At 36.8% G+C, this 20,622-nt stretch overlaps 1 protein-coding gene across 1 annotated transcript in view; it reads left to right on the top strand.

The window, feature by feature from the left end:
• LOC122806655 (putative GPI-anchored protein pfl2) overlaps positions 1-20,622 on the top strand; it is a 160,555-nt gene that overhangs the window by 125,330 nt on the left and 14,603 nt on the right. Inside the window, exons 17-20 of the mRNA XM_044077257.1 lie at positions 32-90; positions 2,048-2,184; positions 16,844-17,007; positions 19,838-19,924. Coding sequence (XP_043933192.1) covers positions 32-90; positions 2,048-2,184; positions 16,844-17,007; positions 19,838-19,924 — 447 coding nt within the window. The remainder of the gene's footprint in view (positions 1-31; positions 91-2,047; positions 2,185-16,843; positions 17,008-19,837; positions 19,925-20,622) is intronic.

Genomic DNA, 20,622 nt, shown 5'->3' with positions numbered 1-20,622 from the left:
ATGCTTAAATACTCTGTTTTTTCTTTCACAGTTGACAACTATTCTCAGTCAAAATGAACTTTTTGTTGAGGTAGTCTTGGATCGTTACAGGTGGGTAATTGATGTTATTAAAATGATTAATGACATCAGATTGTTACGTTTCATGTGTATATGATAATGAGGACTATGATTAGGTTAGTGATTATAGCCGGTATGTTACACGTTCAAGAGATTATTTCCCAGAAATGCTCCTCAAGAGCATAACTCAAAAATGCATCTTTGAATCCACTTTGGTAACGCATAAGAAAGCACTGTTATGATCAGTGATCTAGTCATAATTGTTCTAAATACATGGGAGTTTTAGTTGCAGTGAAGTATTATCACGTAAAAATGTAGGAGGATACAATGATTTTCAGTTTTGTAAGCTAAAACATACTTAGCAATACTATACAGACAGCAGCTAGAAGTAAAGTATGTAACTAATCAACTGACATGTTCGAAATCTGCTACCGACTTTTATTTATAAAAATCTCTTGCATCTTGTATGCATACATTCAAGGAGATAAGTTATTACTCCATCTTATTAAGTTGTATAACTCTCTGAATCAATCATTGAATTCATGAATATTTCTGATCATCTCATAACATTTATCATGGGTCATGCTAATATGTTACCTAGATTATTAAACAATTCATTCATTATACAAATAATTTGAAATAATGTTAAAATAAATAAAAGAAAATAAATGAATAAATATATGCATAAAGAAACATATACATTATTCTTACAATTAATATTTTATATCCATCTATGCATTTAATCCTTTAAGATATTTTGTTTGCTGTTTTAATTTACAATTTACCTCCACTTTTTCACATGTTATTTCATACAAGAGTATTATTCACAAAAGGATACAAAAGCAATGGGGGTTATCCCCCCCTCACCCCACAAATAGCAGTTTAGCAATGGGTCTCTGAGCAATTCTTCATGCATCATAATCATGTTTGTACCAACGTTATTTGTTATAGATGATTGATTGGTTATTTGATTTTAGTAAGTACTAGTAATGGCTGGGTTTGTGTGGATATTGCTGACATTGTATATGGAAATGAAAAAAACTTTGAATTTCCCAGTCAAATTCTTTAAAACTCATGTTTTTATGTGACATGTTAAAGGGAGAATGTGGCTTTTTATTTAGCAGTAGATTATATTAAAAATCCATTATGGTTTATATATATTTTGAAGCTTAAAGTATCCATACTTCCTTATTTAATTGCTTTTTGTAAAAGGCTTATTCGAACACAAATCAGTTTGATAATTCTTTTACAGGTGCTCAGATTACTTAGCATTTGGATGAAAGGGGATTAATCCCTCCTTATTAAAAAGTTTTACTTGAATTGTAAAAAGTACAAGAGGGTCTCTGGTGAATGCTGGTGTAGTTGACCTAATATGAGAATGGAGTATATAGGACTGCGTTACTGATAGTGATCCAGACATGGAGGAGTACCATCACTTTGAAGAAAGCATTATAAACATTATAATAATTAATTGGCACATTTTAGAAGAAAATAAAGATTTGAGAAATATTTGTCCCAAAACCCTACTGTTAAAGGAAAAGCGAGGATCATAGGTTAAAGGTTAATTGCCAATGTATTTATCTATTAGAAAATGTCATGAAGTAGTAATTATACCAGATGTATCCTACTCATACGTTTATTTTCATTTGTTGTTAATGCAGTTAATTTAAATGAGTTGAAATAATAGTTTATCCCCTTGATTACCTACATTCAAGTTTGCAGAGATTTTTGCATGCCATTTGATGATGATGGAATTGAAGTGAAGTCACTTCTAATGCCTATATAACTTTATGAGAGTATCTTCACCATATTTTTTCTGAAATACATACTGTAATACTTTACTCTTCTAAATAACAATTTCCTAACATATTATGAAAATCTAAGAATAAAATCAGTTAAGAATTTTCAGTTTAGCCTCATGTGGTTTGATCAGTTTTGCATGTTCTCTAATCAAAACTATTGAATAATTTTCTTTTACTGTCTCATACAGGGAAGGATCTGTATTTGCTAATTTTACAACATTTTGGCGTAGAAACATCTCCTCTGAGGCTGTTCAACAGAAAATAATTAACAACCTCAACATTCTTTTGCAGAATGGTCTTGAGATAGACCCCAACTCCATTATCGGTATGCTTTTTCAGATCTTTCTCAGATTTTTTTCTACAGAAATTAAACAAAATGCCCCATAAATATTACAGATAATGATACATGTATTTCCAAGTCTACACTCAGAAATAAGGTTTGGTCCAAAACAAATGCAATAGTAAACAGTCATTTTGAAATATTCATATTTTCTCTGTATGAGAATGTGTTCAAAACTGGTGTGACAGGGTCTGGGATAATTTCTCAAATGCTTATTTTAGGAGATCGTCACATAACCTGTAATTCATGATGAGCATAAAGTATTTGTAACACATCGAAAGCTGGTTTGTGAATACCACATTTTGTCTGAGACATTGAAGAATGCTTGCAAATACAAATACATTAAAGATGAGGGTGAGTGCACAAAATATAAATAAGGGGTCATGAACATATATTTGTATAATATGCACTTATACTGATTCCAAAGCATCACCACTATTTCTGCTATTGAAGATTCGCCATGCAGGTAAAACTCAAGACGTGCTATAAAGCCAGCTTGCTTTGCGATGGGAGGGTGGTGAACAACCATTTCAGATTAAAGTACAGGAACTGATTGAATAAGATGCTTGCAGGTTCTGGTTTAGCTGAAATTAAATAATGAAGCAAACGTTTTCAGACAAACCAAGAAGAGAGTATTTTCTGGACTGGGATGAGATGAAGAACACTTTGAGATAACATTCAGGATATATTCTGAGGTTTCTGTTTTCAAAGCAGCTCATGTCCCATTTATGCATTGAGTGTATATTTTTAGCCAATGAAGTATGCCAGGGAGCTATGCTTTGTACTGTAATAAATCACAAATCTTTCTGCTGAAGTCCACTCTGCTTCCACAAATGTGTGAATACTACACACAGCTTTTATGAACGAAAAACTTGACAAATGTAATGTTCAGATCTAGCACTGAAACTGTTTATTCAGTGCAACAAATATTGCATTATTATTCTTACTAATCCTTTGTCCACTGTATGTCATACAGGTTGCATTATATATGCACCTACCAGCACTCATCCAAATGAGATGGGCAATGCCTTTGTGGAAGCAAGCTGAAGAGTGCTTAATAGGAGCTCTGAACTGTTGTACTCTTAGAGGTAAGAAAAATCTTTTAAATTGAACAAGTAATTTTCCTTCTTTATTTATTTGTTCAATTTAAATGTATTTTGTTTTTTCAATAACTCATGGTTGAGTCTGCCTTTGATGACACCTCCAGGCTGGTCAAACATTATGACCACAGTAGACACTCCATGTGCAGTTAACCATTGGCAAGACCCCTATTCAAATCATAGCCAGCTACTGGCCCTCAAATCTAACTCAAGATTCCCAATCTGCCTATTTGGACCTGTTAGAATCTATCACTGGGTGATCCTGGGTGACTTTAACTTACCATACATAGAGTGGAAGAACTACTCATGCCATAACACAAATGCCCAGAGATTCCTTGATTTTGTGAATGCAATTGCCTTGAAACAGCTAGCCGATACCCCCCAAAGGGTGATAATATTTTGGACTTGGTATTAACCAACATGAGCAACCACTGCAGCATCCCTATAGCATCATCCTCCCTGGTAATATCCGACCACAAAGCGGTCACTTTCAAAGTCACCCCCCCCCCCCAGCTAGGATCAGGTATAAAAACTTCTCTAAAGCATGTTACAGCCTCCTGAGGGTTAGTATAAACAGATTCACAGCCCCCTTCCCCTTTGTAGGAACTGGCACCAATATCCAAAATTGCACAAAAGCACTATACGAGCATTTATATAGATGCATGGAATCAGGAATACCCAACAGGACTAAGTCATCCTCTGCAAGGAAGAGTAAACCTGTCTGGTGGACATCTGCAATAAATAAACTCTATAAGAAATGGAAAAGAATTGCTGTCCAAGACCAAGAAGGAGCAAGTGCCCAATTGGAAGCAATGTCTTTTTAGCCTGAACAAGCAAATAAGAGCACTGGTGAAATCCTCCAAAGCAAACTTCGAGTCCAAATTGGCCACATCTACTAGAGACAGTCATAAGACCTTCTTCAAATATGTCTGCAACCTCAAAGAAAGCACCCAGATCTGTTCAGAACTGGTGGTCAAGGACACCACATATACAAATGCCATAGATATAGCAAACTTTCTGGCTGACAGATTCAGTGAAAACTTTATGCCTCTGTCCCCCATCAGTAAATCAGGACATCCCCAGTACCTGCCCCCCTTCCCCTTAAATCTAGGGGAACAGGTCATCACTCCGCTCTCAAAGGCAAAAAATACAGCCTCCATGGGACCCAATATCATCCCAGACTGCATCCTACGCGAACTCAGGCAATACCTTGCAGCACCATTAGGCACCCTATTCAGCCAAAGCCTGAGTACTGGCTTCATCCCAGCAGAGTGGAGGACAGCCCACTGTCATCCCTTTACACAAAGGTGGAGCATCTACTGATCCAGGAAATTATAGACCCATCAGCCTAACTATCCTGATCTGCAAGGCCAAGGAATGGATTATCATGGACCTCATTAACAAGGACATTGGCACTGTCCAAACACTTGATCCCACACAGTTTGGCTTTGTCAAGTGGAGGTCATGCCTGCTAAATTTGGTCGACTTCTTTGAGACAGTCACCAAAGCCATGGATGAAGTGAAGATGGTGCGCACCGCTTACCTTGACCTGGTCAAAGCCTTTGACCCTACTCCCCATTTGGGCATAATAGATAAACTCTCTCAATTAGGCCTTTAATCCATATGTTACCAGATGGGTAGCAAACTGGCTCACTGATAGAAACTATGTAGTCAAAATAGGGGAAGCCACCTCAAGCAGTAGACCCATAAAAAGTGGCGTACATCTGCAACAACTGGAAAGGCCACAGAAATACCTCACTAAAAGAATCACATGCCTAAAGCAGATGCCCTATGCCTTAAAAAACTCCAGCTATACTCTGTTGCATATCATCTACTCAGAGGCGATCTCTGCTTAACAAACAAGGCCATATCAAACCCAGAGCTTTTGGACATGCTACACTTAAAGAAATCCCAATCCCTCTAAGCCACATGCACCAGGGATCTAAATCTTGTCATCACAATAAACAAAACATGCTGGAGGGATAGGTTCCTGACCCAGAGACTCCTCAAACTCTGGAATAGACTGGCCATACATGTTAAGAAGAGCGCCTCTTTGGCCTTCTTCAAAAGGAACCTTGACGATTGGCTGGGAGAAAGGAAATTCACCCTGGGGATCACATCAGTCACCCTGCTAGACAGGGGTCCAGGAAAGTAAATAGTGTGGGAAGAAATAGCCAGGGAATTGTTATGGCTAGGGTTGTATACGCCCTAGGGCTGATAGCCTAGTACCAACCTTTGAACCCTAGGGTTTGGTCTTAGGGCTACTGTTATTTGGGATATACTTTTCTGAGATGCAGGCCAAAACCAGTGGTCTATGGCTGATCAGGTTTGCAGATGACTGCAAGGTAGGTGCTGTCATCAATTGCCCTAGTGATGTGGACATCCTCCAAGAGGGTCTCACTCAGACAAATGACTGGTGCCAGAAACATGGCCTCAAGCTGAATACCAAAAAATGCATCATCATCTCCTTTGGGGAGAGTGACATCCTCACAAATTACCACATTAATAACATTGTCCTAAGCACTCAATCAGTTGTGAGGGATTAGGGCACCCAGGCTGATAGCAACCTGATTTTTGACCACTATGTTTCCATCGTACAGAAAGCCTTCTACATGGCCCACATCATAAGTAAGGGTATCTCATCCAGAGACAAGGACAAGGAGGTCATAACATCCCTGTATTCTTCCCTTATAAGGCCCATTATTGAGTACAACGCACCTTTCGGCATGTACCTCGCAAAGCACATGCAGCAGTTGGAGAGACCACAGAGGTTCCTCACCAGGAGAATCCAGGGCCTCAAACATCTACCATACATGGATAGGCTACAAGCCTTATCCCTCTACTAAGTATCATACAGACTCCTCAGAAGTGACCTCTGTCTAGTATACAAAGCGATCATGGACCTCACCTTGATGGGACTGCTGCATATCCACAAGTCAAGCTCCACTCAAATAACCCACACGCATGGCCTCAACGTGGTGTGTGACATCAACAAGACTTGTTGGCAGGACAGATTTGTGCCCCAGAGACTCCGTCATCTAGGGAATAGACTCCCTATCCACATTAAGCAGAGTACCTCTTTACCCCTTTTTAAGTGCAACCTGGATAACTGGATGGGAAACAGAAAATATACCCCTGGGATTCCACCCATGTCCCTGCTGGACAGGGACATTGAGTGCTCATTTGTCTAAACATGGGCTAAACTCTTGGCTAGGCTTATAAGGACCTTAGGACCAGTAGCCTAGTATCCTCCTATAATCCTATGATCCTATGAGCTGTTGTTTTTGTACACTGAAGACATCCATAAAAGTAGCACTGTATGCAGTGAGCTGAACAAACACATTTGAGGGTTTCAAATCAAATCAGTCATAGTCAGTTACTCTAAAGAAGCACTTGTACCTGCCAGGTAGTATAGCTGACTGCAGTCAATACATTGACGTCCATGAAGTCAATGCTTTTATTGTATGCCGTGCTCTTACCTTTATTAAATGTGCTTGCTAGTTTGCCTAATATAACAGGTGGCAGGTTACATTAAACAAAGAAATGAAGGAGATGAGTGGGAGTGAGGCTCTCAGTATCTGGAAATGGCTCTATAATACTCACATGCCTTATATTTGAAAACTTTTCTCAGAATAAGAGCAAACTGTATCCTTCAGATGATATAGAAATGGGAAGTGTTGATAATGGCTGTTATATAGCTCATGCCAAATGCAGAACCATGGCGGATGGCAAATTAGTGACAGGGCACTATTTATGCCCTGTTAAAAAAGCACATTATAGATAGTACTAGTAAAACATATTGGGGAAAAGGACAAAGAATTGCATGTTAGCTTCTCAGTGAATCATGTTCAACACAAAATACAGATAAATAAACAAGTTCAGTTCATGATAAATGGCATGAATACTCAATGTAACTTGTTTTCCAGATTTGACATGCACAGTTAGAAACTATTTTAAAGATGAAGGGAGGAGATCACTAATCATGTGATTTTTAAGTAATTAAACCAGTGTTTTGTGTGAAGTTGTTATAATGCTTACAAAAGCATTGGTTAAACATGATATTGCCTGTTTATTTTATGTCACAAACTGAACTGCTTTTTAATTTATTTATATCTAGGGAAAGAGAAGACACAGGAGTAGTGTTTTCTAATGAAAAGGGAGAAACTGTCTAAGATTCAGAATTAATTATCCAGGAAATGCATTTATTAGTTACCTTTACAAAATCAGGCTAATTAAAAGTAGTATTCTGGACTTTAGGAGGTTAGAATTAAAAAAGAAATATTAGTAACACAAATATAAGAACAAAAATTACATCTATTACATGATCTGGTGCCTATATAATCATTACTTTCAAAAGGAGGTTCCCGACTAGGATAGCATAGGAGTCTATGTAAGTTCTTTTTATTTTTAAAAAGAAACTGTGGCTGTTCACCAACAATTTCCTTAATCACCGGATCAACTGTTAAGACATTCCAGTGTTTATATAAAATTTATATAAAATAATTTATATAAAATCTCCCTAGTTTGTTGTTACCAATATATGATATAGGCACCAAATCATGTAATAGATGTAATTTTTGTTCTTATATTTGTGTTACTAATATGTTTATACATCCTATTACATCTAAACTGTTCAGTTTTAATGTTAATGCCAACTGTGATACAGAACACGTGGTCTACCTTGCTACATGCCTATCCTGCCCTGCCTTTTATGTTGGTAAAACCGACAGAAGGCTTAAGGACAGAATAAGGGAATATTTATACCAAATTCGTATCAAATCTAACATTAATGCACTTTCAAAACATGTGTTAGAGAATGATGATTCACATACATTTAAATTTTTAGTTATGTATGTTAATGTCCCTAGTATGAGAGGTGGTGACCTTAAAAATCACACTGAACAAACAGAAACTAGTTGGATCATTAGGTTACAAGCACATACTCCCCCTGGTCTTAATGACAAAGTTCCATTAAGACCAGCACTCAAGAATAGGAGAATTTGCCATAGATCATTTTATATAATGTGTTTTTTTCTATTAATGCATTTATAAGTATACAGTTATAAAGTACTTTTATGTGTTTTTTATTATGTATTTTGATGGCTCGTTATAATTCAATGTTTATATATATTTTTAGTATATCTCTTTATTTAATTAATTGATTGCTGATTATGCTTAGTAATTAATTATGTTGAAACATATATAAGGTGCTTCTTGCAACTTTGTATTTTTGATGGTTTGAAAAAGCCGCTTGGCGAAAGCGCTTACCAGACATATGTCAATAAAGGAATTTGCTGTACCCAGTATCTAAGAATGGTACTGAGTTTCTGAATTTAAAGGTGATATTATATATGGTCTGAAGAGACTTTTGGTAACCTGTTAATATTTTAAAGAAAGTTTTTTGAGACACAAGTCTGGAACATTTTTTCCATTAAGGTCTGAAAAGACTTTTAATGTGTTGTACCGCTACCATCGTTGCGGTAACTATGTTGAAGGAATTGGTCTGAAGAGACTTGAACTTTATTGCTATCTGAACTTGAATAGTGGCTCGTAAGAATTAACTGCCTGGTATTGATCTTGAGCAAGTATTTTATTTTATGCTCATTTTGTTTTATCGTTTTTTGCTCAAGACCATTCATTTGTTTGTGGTATTGGTTTTTATTTGGTTTAATACTAATGAATGTTCCACTTCCTGTTTCTGTAAAACCTAAACAACAAACAATATATTGGAGTCTTTAAGCAGTAGCTACATTTCCAACAAACTGGAGAAATCATTTTACTAAACTTAGAGATTTTATAGGGAGTAACACACATTTAATGAATACATTTCCACATAAAAATCTTTCCAGTATAAACTTGAAGAGGTTTTACCATCACATTTTCTATTGTTTCTCCAACAGGAAAAAAAATGGATGTTATGATTTTGGTATACCCCTTGCAGGGCAAAGGCTGTAGATTGATCACTGAGAAAGTAAGCCAAAACAGCTGTGTATAAAATGTTTTTAGGGTCAGTAACAACCCAATCAGGAATGCTTTTATAGCAACTAATTATCTATTCTAACTATAAGGTAATTAACAGCGAGAGAACATAAAGGTGAATGAAAGGACTGCAAATTTAATCCAAACAGATTTTTCAAGTATACACAGAAGTTATCCACCATGATAATACCATTCTTCACAAAGTGAGGATGTCAACAGCCCCCTGTGTTTAACTTATGTTCTATTGAGGTAGTAAATATTAAAAGACATATGGCCTGAAATCACCCAATGCATAGAAAAGGGCAAATAAAACAAAAGAAAGCAAGACTTCCAAGTGTAAAGCTTGAACAACACAATCTGCCACTGTGCATTATACTCAATTCCCAATGAGGGTTATCACTTCTGCTTAGAATGAAGAATGCAGACCTGGTCAAATATATATGTTTATTAACTTGCTATTACATTACAATTAGACATTATTTGCACTTATTTAGAATATTTTTGTTGTAATGTCATTGCTCATATCCCGTAGTCAAAGCCAGACAAAGGGATAGAGTCAAAAATCAGTACTGAACTGCACTGAAATCACTGAGCCTTAAACTGCAGTCATATGTGTATTTTGTACTTTCATATATAATTATAATTAATTGAAAAATGTATTATGAACTCAAAGAAGAATTTGCATATGGCTTTTTATCTGTATGGAACAAATGTAAGAGTTCACAGGTTCATAGGTGATTACTAGCCTAACTACCCCATGGGGTCATTTTAAGCCTAGCTCTGTTTCTGAAATATATCTGATGGTTTTGATAACAATGGGTTATTTTAAGTTCTATATGTAGGCTTGGGCGTGGGTGGACAACCATTTACATGCTGCCAGTGTTTACTACAAACATAGGTGCCAGACAAAGAGTACATTTCTGATTCTCCGTCCGTTGGTCCAAGTTAACTTAGTTATGGAAGAACTCTGTTACCCATGGATGGGAAGCATGTTCCAAAGAAAGGATGGTCTCTGAGACACATACCTGTATCCCCATCCTGTCCTATATATGTTACTGATGAGGTTTAGGTCCCTAGATCAGATAATTCTGATGACATTTGTTCTAGACGTCCAACAGGTCCATTAGAGTGGGATCAGGGGCTGCTTTGTGAGTCAGGCATAGATCACCTTTCAACAGTCTGTCAAAGATTGAGTATAGGGACAGGACTATCAGGGATTGAGTACAGGGACAGGACTATCAGGGATTGAGTATAGGGACAGGACTATCAGGGATTGAGTACAGGGACAGGACTATCAGGGATTGAGTACAGGGACAGGACTATCAGGGTGTTCATGTAGGACATGCTGTTTACTCCCTGCATTCTCTTCTCTGTGGTGGCTCCAGTTGTTGCATATGCCTGGTCAGTTACATACAGAAGGAGGCTTTGTATACAATGATTGCTGTGATGAAGGCTGAATACAGTCAAATGATGACATCCTTGGACCTAGAAGCCATACCTTTGCTTATAAGTTGCAAAACATGGAAGGATTTCCTTACTGCCATTGAAACTTGATGGCCAAAGGCCCGGTTACTGTCTACATGTGTCCCAAAATCCCTGACTGGGTCTACTATTAGTGGTATATTATCAATGTGATACTTTCCAGGAGTAGCCACTTTTCCAAAGGATAATGTTATGCCTTTCTTGACATTAAGTTTTAAACCAAAGCTCTGATACCAGTTATTATCTGTGTCGGGCCTTCTTGGAGGATATTTGTGTCTTTGGGGATTCTGTGACTCTGCATAGTTTGTAATCTTCTGCAGATTTGGTCTGCTAGAGATCCCTGACATTGGCCATGACATCAGAGAAGTAGATGCCAGAAAGGAACAGTTCCAATACCAAGCCTTAAGGGACTCCCCTAGTGACTGGCATCTTTGTGGAGGTAGACTCCCCTATCCTAACATCTTAGGTCCTATCTGTGAGCCAGCTCGCTTTCCAGAAGGTGACCATTGCCTGCAATGTTCTTTCATTTTGCATTAAAATTACTTACTGTGGATTTAGTTATATGAATTCTGCTCAGGAAGGAGTTTATCAGTGACCCATAGAATATTTTTCCAGAGTTTTATTGTTTTAACATCAGATGACTGCCTGTCTATCCTTACTAATGTGTACTATCCATAATATTGCCCATCTCTAACCTCTACCTTACAAATTACCTTAAAAAAACTTTCCCTAACAATGCCACTATGCAAACAAAGTGTTTCTGAAGGTACTGATAACTTTTGTGCTGTTGTGTTAATTTATTTTTTTTTCTTTTCTGATAGCAAAAGGAGACTGTTTTCATTTTGCGATAGGTATAGTTTTGAACATTGTTTTTCATTCCAACATTTACATGTACTGTCAATGTGCAGAAACTAATGTAATGTACATCAGTGTTTCTGCATGCCAGTGGTTCATATCTTGTTTATATGTGTCTGATTATATTTCTCTCTCTCTATCTATAGCTATGTCACACAGAAACTAGTTTATATCTCATGTAACAATTCAAATACTGATAACCTCCCCTAGGCCTCAAAAAAACAATACAAGGTTCACTTTCTTCACTAATCAAGAATTCTCAAAACTCATACCTCCCAACCCCTTAGCACAAGAAATCTGGACAAAGTCTGACATAATGGGGGGACAAATGCACAGAAATAGGGACACATTTTAAATATTGCTCTTATAAACTTAGAAAGCTGCTAGAATAACATGATTTGTGTTAGCATGCATTTTCTGAAGGAGGTGAAGTCTGAAATTCAAATGAATGTCATTATTTAGCTACTTTAATCTTTAGATCATCCCAGTGATTTAACAAAAAAAACACATTTTTATGAGGAACAAACCAAAAATATGAGGCAACAATCTGGACATTCTGCAAAAATCTGTACAGTTGAGAGGTTTGTGAAAACTACAAGAAAATATTGCAAATCAGATGCATTTCACAGCAGTCTCAGCAGAAATCAGCAAAACCTTAAAATGATTATCCTTGACACAGCAAATACAGAAACTAGCCCAGGGATTCAGAAAGGAAGCCTTATCAAGGTAGCTACACCCTTGTGGTATCCCCTTTTGATTCAGAGCCCCCCTATTGCACTGAGTTTGTGTGAGCAGAAGCACTGGCTCATGGGACACTCTCGCTGATTGCAGTTCAGGCTAATGAGGCAGTCTGGGGGAGTGGTTAATGCAAACTTGCCTTGCCCTCCCACAGAAATACTTGCAGCTAATGATTTATGCTGTAAAGAAATTCAGAGAATCACTCAGCTGCGTAAATTATGGCTGTTTCAAAGATCTAAATTGACAAAATGTGGCAATCACCCACTGAAGTCAATAGAAAAGGCTGTAGAGCAGATAAGTGCAGCAAATTTCATCCAAAGTGAAGGGTTAGGGTGTGTGTGGGTGTGAGTGTGTGTGTGTGTGTGTGTGTGTGTAGGGGGGTGCACATACCAGTGCGTGTTTGTATGTCTGCAGGGATTTGAATGGTGTCAAATGACTGCTTGTATGTTTGTGCGCACATGCACACAATGCATATGTGTGAATCAGAGACTGTGTCCATGATTCTGATAAAATGTGTGTGAGGGTGTTATGTTGTGGGGTAATGTGTGTGTCTATGTGCATGAAGGTCTGAATGTGAGTGTGCTTGTATAATTATCAGGGTCTGCCTGTACAAACATGATGCATGGGCTAACAGAGGACATTACTGCTGCAAAGGACTTTTAACACAAGAGGTAATAACACATGATTCGGAGATATGTATATTAGCCGCTAAGGAGGTCTTCCTCCTTTCAGTCAAAGCTGTCTTTGAAAGACATTTTACAGTATACCTGAAATTAACCTAACAGTAGTTTGCAATTTATGTTAGTGCAGGCAATTCTTTATGAAGTGTCATTGCCAGCTCTTTGTACAGTTCGCAAACAATATCTCCTGGATCTCAAAAAGAGAAACCCAAGATTTGTTTTCTGCTTTAGCCTAGAATTTGAAAACTTCAGCAAAAGAGACCTTTAAATAAACTTTTGGTAAACCAGAGAGAAACAGGAAGAAAACAATGCAAACATAAAAATGACAAAAAAATATACCTACATACAGTGGATATAAAAAGTGTATAAAATGTCAGATTTTTGTGATATAAAAAAAATGACACCACGATAAATCATTTCAAAACTTTTTCCACCTTTAATGTGACCTATAACCTGTACAGTGCAATTGAAAAACAAACAAATCTGTTTGGGGAAAAATATAAAAAATAAAAAACGTGCAATAAGCTGGTTGCATAAGTGTGCACACCCTTAAACTAATACTTTGTTGAAGCACCTTTTCAGTGTTCTTGGGTACACACCTGCCATCAATTAAAGAGACTCTGATTAACCCCAAATAAAGTTCAGCTGTCCTAGCAGGATTTTTCTGACAATTTACACAGTTGCCTGCTACAGAAAAAGCCATGGTTCGCAGGGAACTTACAAAGCATCAAAGGGATCTCATTGTTGAAAGGTATCAGTCAGGTGAAGGGTACAAAAAAATTTCCACAGCATTGGATATACCATGGAACACAGTGAAGACAGTCATCAAAAACTGGAGAAAATATGGGACAACAGTGATGTTGCAAAGAACTGGACATCCCATCAAAATTGATGAAAAGACAAGACGAAAACTGGTTAGGGAGGCTGCCAAGAGACCTACAGCAACACTGAAGGAGTTTCAGGAATTTCTGGCAAGTACTGGTCGTGTACTACATGTGACAACAATCTCCCATATTCTCCATATGTCTGGACTAGGGTCTATATCATATGAGTGAATCACACAAATTGCGAATGCTCATAATATCGAACGTACCGGATTTCAAAGTGCTTTTTCTGAGATCGTGGTAGAGTGAAGAATGGGATATTTGCCGTTTCCTCACTGTACTGCGATCTCGGAGTTTGAATATATACTTGGCAGGAGTGTGTGTGTGGGGGCACAGCTCCCCAAAATAGAAAGTTCGAGGTCCGGTACGTTCGATATTATGAGCGTTTGCAATTTGTACAATTCGCTCATATGATATAGACCCATCTGGACTATGGGGTAGGGTTGCAAGATGGAAGCCTTTTCTTATACAGAAAAATATCCAGGCCTGGCTAAAATTTATAAAACAATACATCAAGTCTCCCAAAATCACGTGGGAAATGTGTTATGGTCTGATGAGACCAAGGATAACTTTTTGGCCACAATTCCAAAAGGTACATTTGGTGCAAAAACAACACTTCACATCACCAAAAGAACACTGTCCCTATGGTGAAACATGGTGGTGGCAGTATCATGCTTTGTGGTTGCTTTTCTTTATCTGGAACTGGGGGCTTTAGTCAAGGTGGAGGGAATTATGAACAGTTCCAAGTACCAGTCACTTTTGGCCCAAAACCTTCAGGCTTCTGCTAGAAAGATGAAGATGAGGAGGAATTTCATCTTTCAACACAACAATGACCCCAAGCATACATCCACAATCAACAAAAGAATGGCTTCACCAGAAAAAAATTAATGTTTTGGAATGGCCCAGCCAGAGCCCAGACCTAAATCCAATAAAAAATCTGTGGGGGTGACCTGAAGAGGGCTGTGCACAAGAGAAGCCCTTGCCATCTGACAGATTTGGAGCACTTTTGCAAGGAAGAGTGCGCAAATATTGTCAAGTAAAGATGTGGCATGCTGATAGACTTTTACCCAAGAAGACTGAATGCTGTAATTAAATCAAAAGGTGCTTCAACAAAGTATTAGTTTAAGGGTGTGCACACTTATGCAACCATCTTATTGTAGACTTATTTTTTATATTTTTCCCCTAACAGATTTGTTTGTTTTTTAATTTAATTGTACAGGTTATAGGTCACATTAAAGGTAGGAAAAGTTTTGAAATGATTTATTGTGGTTTCATTTTTTATATCACAAAAACCTGGCATTTTAACAGGGGTTTGTACACTTTTTTATCCACTGTATGTGTGTCTGGTCTAATGCCAGTCTTTTATTGCACAAATCCTACTCCTGGATATATTGCATTATCTGTTGATGAAACCATTGGATCAACTGCTGATGCAGACATTGTTATAATGATAGACATGAGTGTTCTTGTTCCTTAAGAAGATTTATGGACTCCATGAATCCTTAGCAAGAGTACTGCAGTAGGAAGTCAATAGCATATTTATTATTTTTCTCATTTATTATTTAATTTAGAAAGTGATGTTCTCATTCTGCAGGGTGTCATCATACTGATTACAGGTGTCTTAAGCTACTTACATATGTTTAAAACAAATAAAATATCTCCTATTTCAAATTAAATGAACAACAGAATGCCACAAACTTTAAATGTTCAAGCAGCACTGAACTGCTGAGTTCCAAGGAAGAATCCATGATGCATTTGCTAGAAGGTAGACCAGCACTATTAATTCTGCATTCTGATTCCTGGGTACGTTTTTCAATGAACTTTTCTTCCTTTCTTTCTCTCTCTGTTCACTGCTGACTGGGTTAGTCCCACTTTTCAGGAGAGACCTGAGGTGGTATTTATATTACTATGGGAAATCTGGCTAAGGCATTGGGAAACTTCCCCTATACTTTTCACTGGGTGCTATGAGACATTTTATATATTTTCCTGAGCTACCACCAACTCAAGAAGCTGGGACCCGAGTTTAACATCTCATCTAAAGATTGGTACACTCAGGAATCTAACAACCCTCCCCCCATGCTGCAGTGCAGTGCCAGCAATTTGAAAATTCATCCAATCACCTGCTTTCTTCTTCAATCAAATTCTTCAGAAAGACTTCACCAAATGCTCATTTTATCAGGCTAGTATCACGTTTGATGACAAAGCCTTGTTGGAAGCAATATATTTGTCTTGTTAGTAAAGAACAGCTGTTGCATAATGTAATCTAACCATGAACCAGACGTGGAAAAATGTATTTATAATTGTTATTTTGTTTGTTCACTGAATATCCTAGTTACTCATATCCATCTTTCATTGTAGTCTCATAGGATGCCAAAATGATTTACAAAACACATTATTAGGTATATGAAATTTGAAAGAGCTTGTGTTTCAAAATGCTGTTTCACTCCTTATTTTTAGCAACCTGAGTTATACATAGCGTATATTTAAAAACGAACAAAACCAACAATGAAAGTAATGAAGCCAGCTGTAGCAGTCTGTTATATTACAAATGTGAAATAAATAAAAGAAATAAAAACATTGTTTGTGTATATTATTCAGATTGGCACACAGATGTGTGCATGCAAACATGTGAACATACACTACTCACACACACACACACACACACACACACACACACACACACACACACACACACACACACACACACACACACACACACACACACACACACGCATGCACACGCACACACACATATATATATATATATATATATATATATATATATATATATATTATATATATATATACATATACACGCACGCATACACGCACACACACACACACACACACACACACACACACACACACACACACACACACACTGCATTGTTATTTTATCTATCTATAACATTGTTCTGTTTTTCAGGTATCATCTCTACTCCGTCTCCTCCTCATAGCTCCATCCCTACCACAACAACACCAGCTGGTCCTGAATTTATATATGACTCTCGACCTTTCCCCGGATTTGCAGTTGCAATTATTGTTCTCTGTGGATTAGCCATTATTTGTTTCCCAATTTTAGCTGTTGTGGTAAGTATTACAAAAGTAACCAACATCTTTCAGCATTTTGCAAGACAGATCAGACAGCAATCAAATGGAAGTGATTTGTATGTAATTCAGTTTGACGATTGCTTATAACAAGCTAACTCATTTATGTGTCATTAAAATGCTATCAACATTTTAGATTGCATCTGTCCCAGTATGTGCAGCTTTTGCTAGACACCTCTTATCAAATTCTTTTTTTAAACTAAACCAAAGTTGTTGTAAAGTATACTATGAATTGGTATAATTCATTTTGTAGATGAAATAGTAAGAATCTTACCTGTTTGAACAAATAAAACCAGATACATATGAAATGATTGCATTTCAAGTTTTGAGAAATGGTTTATTTAGGTAAGTTTTGCATATGGCTGTCATTATTGCTGATATTTTTATCCGGTGATCCATAAAGTTGCTGGTGTTCTTGGTAGTTTGTAAAGGTTATATTCAGTAAATAGCACCAGTGTACAAATCTATGATAGTTAAGATGGATTAGCTAGGTAGGTGGGTGTCAAGGTTTGCGTTTGGATACTCATTATAGCTGTAGGTTAAAATCTCATGTCCTCCAATCTGTGTTCATCTATGTTCAAAGATGTAAAATCCTATATGTAACCATGAAAAATGTATATAGTAATTATATAATGTTCTACAGAAGTAAATTTGTGAGTAGGATTTGCATAATAATTAAGGTCTTCACCTCATAGACACAAGGAAAAGGGGTTGATTCTGACCCCAGGATACTAGCTAGGCTTAAAATGGCCCCTTAGGGCAATTAGTTTAGTATTAGCATGTGCACTGTTTCAGGTGAATTTTATTGTTCCAGTGTATTTGGCATTCACCAGACCTATCAATGAGTACAGTGCCCCCCTCCCCCGGTTATGTACCTAACTAGGCATAGCTGACAAATGGAACACCCACAGAGGTTCCTCACTAAATGAATACAGGGCATAAGTATATACACATCCTATGCAGACCACCTCAAGGCCCTATCTCTGTATTTTGTCTCCTATGGGCTGCTGAGGGGAGATCTATGCTTGCCATACAAGGCATTGTCAGACTGCACCCTGATGGAACTCCTGTATATCTACCAAACAAATAGCACCACAATTACCCATTCTAAAGATTTAAACCTTGCCTGTGATATAACAGGACCCACTGGAGAGACAGGTATGTATCTCAGACACTACCCTTCTCTGGAACAGGCTCCCCATCCATGTGAAGCAGAGTTCCTCTCTAACCCAATTCAAGTGTAACTTGGACAGTTGGATGGGGAACAGAAAATTCATCCCTGGTTTGGCACCTATGTCCCTAATTGACACAGGCTGCCTGTAAATGGTTTGTCATCCAGGTGCCTGCTTGTAAATATTTCATCTCCCAAGCTCTTGCTTATACTTAGCAAGAGTACCAGAAATTGTCTGAGATTTGGGATGCATGGCTAGGCTAAAAACAGATCTTGTGTTCATTAGCCTAGTAAACACCTATGACAGTTTTCTACGTAAAATCACTGCTAGAACAATTCCTAAGTGTGCACCAGCAGTTGGTCCATTGTTTTGGGAGATTTTTCCCCTTCTTCAAGTTGACACAACCATGGAGTTTTTAAATATATGTTTTTTAGGGGGGGCTGGTTTGCCCCTTCATAAAATACTTATAGTTTTCTTTGCTACTCTTATAGATTTAGGACACTTATGTAATTACTCTGTAGTAGAATTATGGCATTTTGTCTAGTTTTAGGTCAAAAGTGATTATGTTAATGAATGTTCTACCAAATGTGTACTTTATTTTACCAGTTGTCATTCTACTATTTGTGTTGTCTGGCAAACATAATAGTGTCACTATGAACACACTTAATTTTATTATATGATGTATTATTTGCCTGAGCCATTTTTAATTAGCTGTAGGTATTATAACATACTGCCTTACAGTCATAAGTGCAAAGTCTTAAAGTAGTTGAACTTAGGGTCCACAAATGTTACAAATGTCCATTACCACACAGATTCCCTTTTATCCAGTGTTCTTATTTATTCATTTATTGCTTTTGTTGACTGGGGTAGTCAGACTGGGCTACAGTAGCCCCTTTTCAGTGGAGAACCTGGGAGAAAAGCTCCAGTAACACAAGAAAAAAATTAAAGTTTAAGGTTACAGTATTGGTATACAATAACTGATAGGCAGCTATACTAGAAAAAAGTCTGCAACCAGTAAAATAATCAATTACAAGAATTTGACATATATAGTGAGACTTAAAATTGCCATTAAAATTTGTCATTTATAAAAAAATGCCATTAATTTAATTTAATTTCTTTATTAATTATTTATTAAAAATTACCAAGAGACAAATGGTAAAAAACAGCTTAGCTACCTTGCACTTGTGATGAGCTGACATACAAAAGAAAGCTCTAATAATTAATCAAGAAAACGTGGCTGTTTTGTCTTATCTAAAATGCCTATTTTAAAAGAAGAATGTAGCTCATGTGAAAAGTTTTATGATATGGTTGTTTTTGTTTCAAATATATTAGAAATGTACAGCAGGTAATCTTAGAATCCATGGTTTATCCAGTAGTCTGACTGGAAAAATAAATAAATAAAGTTCAAAGTGTGAATATATTAGAATGTTCCCCAGAAAAATGAATTTGTGCAAAAACAGTACATGCGTACACATACTACAAAATTTATTGCACATATTTTAAATGTTAGTGAAAGGGAAAAAATAAATAATGACCAGATAGTTTACTGATCATATGTCATGTTTGTCAGTTATGAATTGTGTTATTTCCTGTTTTTCTCGGAGGTACAAATTAACCCTACAAGTTACCTTTTTTAACAGGCTTGGAAGAAGGACGTGTACTCAAAACTGGCTAAAATATGTGAACTTAAACCACCCAACAAAGATATACACACTATAAGGTGGCAGGTAAGATTATAATATTCTGTAAAATTCATGTTTGTTATCACAGACATATTGTTGATTAACAGGTGAATATTTTCCCAACAACAGAAGTGTATGTGCCTTGCACATAATCAATGACACAATAATAATTCAATTGATATCATAGACTAACATCTGAACATTTGTTGTAAATATAATTTCATTTATATAACAGTTGATTTATTATAGGCTTTGTTGCAAACTTTGCACTCCAGGTAGAAACATCTTAGCATAATTCAGATTATGTCAAAATATTGCTCACACATTCGGCAACAAATCTTAAATTAAAACTAGACCGCATGAATTTCCAAAGTATTAAACTTGCAGTTACTCTCCACTTTATTACACCAAAGTAAAAATTATGTTTTCATTTATTTTAAATTGTCTGGCTGGGCCATATACACTCCTTATGAGCATTACATTAAAAGAGATAATGTTTAAAAAATTCAGATAGCCTACTTGTTTATTAAAAATGTGCAATTTATAACATTCATAGACAAAAACTGGCATCTGATGTGAAGTACACCTAAAAGCCATGTGTAAAATAAGCAAGGATACCAAAGCATTCCAAAAACTGAATAAATTAAAATAATATTTTCAAAATGGGGTGAATACAAGACAGCAAAAGAGCACAAAAAAGTCACAGAGTCAAGAACTGGAATTCATCTTTGTAATTTGGTGTG

The sequence above is a fragment of the Protopterus annectens genome, chromosome 7.part0, assembly GCF_019279795.1.
Source record: "Protopterus annectens isolate FY-2018-M chromosome 7.part0, PAN1.0, whole genome shotgun sequence".
Lineage (NCBI taxonomy): Eukaryota > Metazoa > Chordata > Ceratodontiformes > Protopteridae > Protopterus > Protopterus annectens.
This window is presented reverse-complemented; position numbering and strand designations above follow the sequence as displayed.